The sequence below is a fragment of the Poecilia latipinna genome, unplaced genomic scaffold, assembly GCF_001443285.1.
Source record: "Poecilia latipinna isolate Pla-1442-1.1 unplaced genomic scaffold, P_latipinna-1.0 Scaffold5845, whole genome shotgun sequence".
Lineage (NCBI taxonomy): Eukaryota > Metazoa > Chordata > Actinopteri > Cyprinodontiformes > Poeciliidae > Poecilia > Poecilia latipinna.
Window position 1 is genome coordinate 651 of NW_015118461.1, and position 7,682 is coordinate 8,332.

At 35.2% G+C, this 7,682-nt stretch overlaps 1 protein-coding gene across 1 annotated transcript; it reads left to right on the forward strand.

Moving 5' to 3' along the window:
* The first annotated feature begins 6,347 nt into the window (after nt 1-6,347).
* On the forward strand, nt 6,348-7,671 carry LOC106943757 (protein prenyltransferase alpha subunit repeat-containing protein 1-like). Its single transcript, XM_015027059.1, has 2 exons — nt 6,348-6,491; nt 7,027-7,671. The coding sequence occupies exons 1-2, from the start codon at nt 6,406-6,408 to the stop codon at nt 7,211-7,213; spliced, it is 273 nt and encodes a 90-aa protein (XP_014882545.1). The 5' UTR covers nt 6,348-6,405; the 3' UTR covers nt 7,214-7,671.
* Nucleotides 7,672-7,682: the final 11 nt, after the last annotated feature.

Here is a 7,682-nt window from a genome sequence, read left to right on the forward strand (position 1 = left end):
CCACCGTCATCCCCACACCATGACAATAATAATCTATTCTTCTGCATGTGGCCATTGTGAAATATATTATTGACATGTTGAACATACTCAACATGCTTAAACATACTGTTAACATTCTTTGAACATAAATACATAATTAAACATACTTTGATCATCACATCATATATTTTGTTTGTTTGGGGGTGAGGAAGTCTTGTCAGAGAAAATTACAAATATGCGGGGTGCTGGAAATATAGGTTTTTAAATCCAGGAAGGGGCCTCAACTTATACACTGTAGAAAAAAGTCAACAGGGCATTTTTTTTTCCCAAAAAGGGAAAAAGTCGAGGGCTCTAGCACCACCTAGCGTCAATCCGTGTACACCCCTGAGCATATACATGTCTTTGTGAGACTTCTGTTTTTATTTCTATTACACTGAACAACATAATTTAAGATTGTTGTCTACTGTTTGTCCAGTTTGACCAAAAAAGTGATCTATTATTGTTATAAGTTATTGTTTTTAGTGACCGATGAGTATTTATTCTTAAAAAAAAAGATGCTTGGATTTGCCCAGAGTAGTCCGACTGCTTAAAACTATTCCTCTTGATAGTTTTATTAAGAGGATAAAGGATTTCGCCAATTCAATATTTTTTAAGTATCAAGCAAGATTTATAACTGACGAAAAGCAAACTACTACATTAAATTATGGGTTTAGAGGTGATGATTAAATGGAGGCATTAATTGCCCTCTCACTTTTCAGATTAGTCTTTAACTCCTTTTTTGAACAGGGTCATCCAGCGAAGACTCAGCGTTCCCTTACCTGTTTAAATTGCTCCTCGTAGGTCCACTCTTGGTAGGAATGGGAGAGCGCGGACGGAGACTCTGTGCGGGGAACTTTGTCAGAGGTAAGGCAGCGCACCGTGGCGCCCTTTGGAGACAGACGAGCTTCATGGAGTTGGAAAGAGTTTGACATGTCTTTGTGATTCTCCTCTTCATCAGTGATCTCCTGCTCATCTGTGACCTGCATCTCCTCACCAGTGCAATGTTTTAAATTCCCGTCCTTGTCCTCCCGTTGAAGACTCGTTATCGCGGTGGAGGAACCAGCTCCAGCTGCGAGAGTGTTGCTCAGCGCGCCGTGGTAGTGGCTGAAAGTCACCGCTTGCTGGTGGATCTGGGACTGTACCATACTGCGGAAAGTTCTGTTTTTTTCCTCCTGCTGGAACTTCTCCTCTACGGCAAAACGAGCTGCCTGTTGGCGCTGCAGATTTTCCATTACCGCCTCCAGCCTCGTCCCGCCGCCCCCTGTGACGGCATGGTGGAAGCCGCTGTAGCGGGGTTCAGATGCCGCCTGAAGGCTGCGGGGGGCCGAGCAGGAGCCAGACTGTCAAGAGACCATAAGTTAATCTTTTTACCCCTTCATTACTGTCATTTTTCAGCTAAAAACTTTTGCTGTCTAATTGATCCAGAAATAATTTGGGTTACTTAAAATATGAAAATGTCTAAAAGAAAGTAAAATATCCAATAACTTAAGTAACATCAGCTCAAGTTATAGATATATTGACAAAGTAAACCTGAGCTATTGTAAAGTTGCAGAGGTTTAACGTCTAGACAGAAATAAAGACACTTACCAAAGGTTTGGTTGCCATCTTTTTCCAGAAGTTATTCAAAGTTGACTTTCAATCCAAGAACACAAGCTTTAAATATTTTCTTGACTAAAGGTAAATGTTGAATGTGGGAGACCTGAGCTGAATTTGGCAACAAGTGGTGCTTGTTCACTACCACAATGAATGCAGAGACCAGCCCATTAACACCTCTGATCCTGAGACACCTCTTTCATCAAGATGATTAGGTTACACCTCTGAGATGCCGAGCAATGGCTAAATCATGTTCCTGACACTCAAACTTTATTTGAGCATATTGCATCTGAGTTTTGAAGCATTTTTATCAGTTTTTCTGCTGTCAAATTTTCAGAATATAATTTGCACATGTTTTACACAGGATGACTTGTGTAAATATTGATAAATGTCTACTAACAGGGCTTACAGTTGTTTCTTTTTTACAGTTCTCTGTGTAAAATTCTACTTCGTCCACAAACAGATTCTAGTGGGCGAATCTGATTGTGAGCACAGAAATTTCTTCTCATCTTCTGTTTGGTAAATAATCTATTCATGGGTCACTCTCTAATAAAATGTCCACATGTGATTTGTTAAGACTTTAGAAAACATAATGTTTCTTTAAATACAATCATCTTCAACCTATGAATATTTCCTTTACAGTATAATTGTTGGGCCATTTACCTGTATGTATGACAGAACTGATACTAGCTTAATAAAGATTTTTTTAAAATAGTGATAATGCATAAGTAAAACTTGCATTAACTTTGCATAAATAACTAAGAACAAATAATCTAATTGAAACTTGTATAATTAAAGCGTAATCGTTTTATTGATTTAATTTGTTATTCTTGTGTAAAAACTGGGTTGTTTGTTTTGTAAGCTATCTCAAGACAAGATTTGTGAATCAGAGCAATGCAAATAAACTGACCTGAATTTAATGCATAGAAAATGTTATATTTGGTCTTTAAAGTGGAATTGTTAAGTTACATTTAACATGTATCAGCTGAGCAGAGTCCACCTGCATGCACAGACATCATACTCAGCATTGCAGAGGATGTAAGTTGTTAGTGGTTTTAATCTGAATTCAGCCATTTTAGTGTGTGTGTGGTATGTGATATGTTGTCTCAACTCAGAGAGTGGTGCAAATAACCCAAACTAATCAGAACAAGATAGGGCTTCGCTAAGTTCTTTTTTTTTTATGTTAAATTGCTTTTAAATGTATAACCCTGGTTTTCAGAGAAAAAAAAAGTTTCACTAATAATATTCTATTTATCCTCAGAAACACAGGGCAAGGATATGTTTCATCTTTTTCTGACCCCTAGTCGGTTGTGGCAGATGGCCGCTCGAACTGAGCCAGGCTCTGGTTCTGCTGGATTTTTCTATAAAAGGGAGATTTTCCTCTCCACTGTTGCTGCTGGTGTGCATTCTTGGTATGCAGTTGTTGCTGTAAAGTCAACTACATAACTCAAACTGTTGCCATGTGCTTGTCCAGAAGAAGAGAATGCTGCAAGTTAATGACTCAATGATATCTATAGGTTTCCTTAGACAGACACTTTCTAAACTAATTTGAATAATAAACTGAGCTTAATAGTAATCAATGAATTGTAATGATTACAATCAATTCTCATAATTGATAACTAGAATTAATTGAGATGTATGTATAACTGAATTGAAATGACTTTTTTGTAAAGTATCTCAAGGCAACATTTGTTGTGAATTAGGACTATATAAATCAACTGAATTGAATTGAATTGATTTATTTATTGCCCAGTTAGAATGACCTGGCAGGAATATGTAGTCTTAGATCACGTTAATAAATGTAGTTCAATTTATATAAATTAATACATTGCATATGCCCAAAAATTTATTCCTTCAAATAAGAAATTAAATCCTGCAAATTACACTCAAACTTTTTTGTAAATATAAAAGTTAAGGTTGAGGTACAACAGTTGTTTTCCTTTTACGTGTTATAGGGAAGAAAAATAAAAACTGTACTTGAAACGATATTAATTTAGTGGTAAATGCAGCTTGTCAGTTTGTTTTCATTCAATTTGACCTGGAAGCACTAGAGAAGACAATTAGCCAGCTCCATCTAGTGGTCATGCAGAATTGTGCTATCCAATGATATTTTGCCCTTTAATTTTTATAGTAGGGGACAAAACTATTTTAAAAATAATTTATAGTATTCATACTGAATATTGCTAATAGGAGTAAAACAGAAAGTCTGTGGCAACTGATTATAAACTACTAGATTGTACAGTAGTACAATCTAGTAGTACTACTACTACAGACATGTCATCATGTTTCTCCTTACCGTAATATTTTTGGTGAATTGTATTTCAATTAAACAGTCCCTAGTATCCTCCAATATTTTTCTATTAGAGGGTTTGTATTTATTCATTAGGTAAATGACTAGGATTAATTAGAATATATTTGACAGGATGCTTTGGAGAAACATTTTCAACATAATCAATATAGGAAATTATTGGCCATGAACATCTTGAGCTTGTCAGTCAAAATCCCACTGAGGCCAAACTGCTGATTATAATTTAATTGCTTCTAAATCAATTGTCTCTGTCACACCTTCACAACTGCCACCAATTATGACAAGTCAGGAATTCTCTCTTCAATCTTGCTGGGTTATTACAAAAAGTGAAATCAAAGTAAAATCAATTAAAAACTGCTTTGCTATTTGGTTATACTAATAAATAACCACTTATTTACTTATTTATTTATTTTTTACATTTTGAAGTTTACCAAAGGAACAGCTGCAGGATACAATGTACATACGATAACAGTTTTGAAATTATTTCCTGGTGACCCGGTAGAAAAGGGGAACCGTTTTGTATTACTGTTTCTTGTCAGGAGAAGGGGAACCAAACTGTCCACTACTGTATTTGTGCCAATACAAACAAAACTACTTGGGTTAACAGTATATATGTACAATCGTATGTAGGTATTATATTATTACGCATTAATCTTTTAAACTACAGTTTAGCAGGTCATTTGCAATCTTGTAAAACCATTTCAAAACAAAGTGATAAAGAAGAAAAAGAAATATTAACACCTTGCTTAAATATTTCTGTGATTGAGTTCATTAGCCTTGTTTTAATTGATTGGTTGCTGTTTAAGTACAGCAACCAATGTTTAAGCAGAATAGTTCTCTGCAACAGTTGAGCCAAAAGGAACAAGTAATGACAAGCTTCCTAGAAATATAGTGGAGTTGACAAAATTTGTCTTTGAAATGTAATAGAGTGAAAGTCACAAGTTCCAAAAAAAAAAAAAAAAAAAAAAAAAAACAAAAAAAACCTCAAGTAAAAATACTTAAGTATCTACTTTAATACATTAGTCTAGTAAATGTACTCTGTTACAGATCACCACTGCACAAACATAACCTTATGCCTTTATACCTTGTTCTACACATATGTTTAACAACAGAAATATCCTAAGTAGAAATAAAACTTTGTTTTATAAAAACAGATAAATAAAAATACTAAAGTTTTGATCTCTTAGACATATGTGGGAAGATACTATCATATGACAATTTCTGTACTAAATTAGATATTTTTTTGGCAATGAGTGTTATACAGCTACAGTGTATCAATCCTCTTTTAGACCCTTCTTGCATATCTAAAGAAGTAGTTATCCACAAACCTGCATGTCAATGATCACCTACAGGTCATACCTGTTGGGTAAATGCAAATAACTTCTACCAACATGTGTGAAAGAGTATATTTACACTTAATTAAATATCTGCAATAAAACTGAGGTTTAATTTTAGAATAAATGCACTCACCACTGCCTTATGTACAAGTCTATAAACTGGTTAGTTCCCCAGGCCAACAGAAAATTGAATCAGTTGTTAACTACTATTAAATGTATCTATTTTAATTTCCCTCCATATTTAAAATAATACTTAATGCAATTTAGTTACATTTATAGCCTGATAAATACTGTTCAGTTTTTCTCATACCAAATGTTAGAAAAGAAATTGGATATCATGTAATTTAAAGCTCCATCAGATTGGAATAATTTACCTCCCTCACTTGTATGACCTCTTTTCATATTTTTAACTTGTCTTTATTTACTTATTTTCAAATATCTTGCTCCTGCTTTCAATAAGATCAAAGACTCATTTATTCTAGCCCTACTCCTCTGACATGGATATTCACATGTACTCTGTACATGTGAATATCTATTTGCATGTGAATATGTATTTTCTTATTTGGTGTGAGTGTATGTAGCATGAAGTTGTCATGAATTTATATGTACGTGTTTTGTCTTATTTTATTTATTTTGTCTGTTTCTGTTTTGTTTTTTCTTGATTTATTTATTTCAAGTTCTATTGTTTTTTTTTATTTGTTTTTTTTTTTTTTTTTGGTTTTTGGTTTTAAGTACCCCCTCAAAAACAAAACAACACATCTTAAAGGGTTATTCTTGAAGTAAATAATCAATGTTCATCCTATAGTTATAAACTACATTAGTGTACACATTTTCTTTTGATGTCACCACTCAAACATTTGGGAAATTGAAATGAAATGCTAACTTAAACCTTGTGTTGTCTATTTTGACATTTTATGTTGTTTATTTATTAAAAAGATGACTAAATGATTCTTTCAATTAATATAGTAATATTATTGGTAAAGCACTACTTTTGCCCAGGCATAGATTTTTTTTTAATTCATCTAGCCTGGTTCTTGTCTTCGCTAAACAAAGACGCACATCTTAAGTACATAAACTTGCCCCTCCTATGTTTCCGTAGTATTTTTTCTGTTAATCCGGAAGTAGATCCAGCTGCCCGGCGACGAAAAAATGGCGGAGTCAAAGGAGGAGGTTGACGTCTTGGTCCAAAGAGTTGTCAAAGACATCAGTATCGCATTCAAAAGACACCCCAACATGTAAGTTGTTGAGTTTAAACACGATGGAAGGCTGTGTTTGGGACCTATTGAATCCTGATTTAAACAACATCCGGAATCAGATGTTTTACCTGCGGCTCGGAGTAACGAATGTATAGAAACTTTTGTGTTTTGTAAGCCTGTTTGGATATTTTTTCTTCATACAGTAGCATTGGTTTTTGAAACATTACTGTTTATACAAACAACGTATAGATATAGAGATGGAAAGACTGATTACATCGCTAATTGAGTCTTATTCTCTTTGTAGATAGAGTACCGGCGGATTCGCCGCAAACTCGATCATGCCTGTACAATGTCATTCCAAAAACACCACATCATATGACAGTTTGATCCATTCTCAGTGATTCAATTTAATTCATTTGCACAAAAAAAATATTTCTTTACAACCAGTGAATGCACACTTTAACACATGGTAATGCACGCCATAGCAGCAGTAAAGCAATTTGTTGTTGCCGCTGTCAAACTATGCAAGCTCTTCCCCAGTCCCCCTAATTGTTCTTGTCTCCGTGTTTTTTAGAGACGAGATCGGCCTAATCCAGTGTCCAGAGGCCCGCTACAACCGCAGTCCCATTGTGCTGGTGGAGAACAAGCTTGGTGTTGAGAGCTGGTGTGTCAAGTTTCTGTTACCTTATGTCCACAACAAGCTGCTCCTCTACCGCCAGAGAAAGCACTGGCTAGACAGAGAAGGTATTTATTTTGAATAATATGACTTATTATGATCTTTGCGTCTAACACGCCGACTGAAGAGAACTGATTCAGAGTGGTGTCATCAAATTCATACTAAGAGTGCTGGCCAGAGTTCATGATTGTCGTTATGTGTGGAGAAAGGACCAAGGGTGCTGATGCTTTACAATATTCACAAATATTGTAAAAGCTTCACAAATCAAAAACATGGTTCTAAATATTCTGCTACCAGAGCAGAATAATCCAGTCCAGGTTTAAAGTGTCTAGGTGTTGTAGTTTTTAAGCTAGAGTTCATTAAAGATGCGGAAGGTAGTGAAAATTTAGTTGGAATCGCCTTTTAGGCATTTCCCGAATCGGAAGCTGGAATCAGAAACCAACTTCATCTGCGTAAATTAAACTTGGTCTGATTATTAAAGTACAGCCACGAACAGCAGAACAATTACCCGAGCTCCGCAAGGCCGGACACTTTCCAGTGGTAAGTTGCACTCG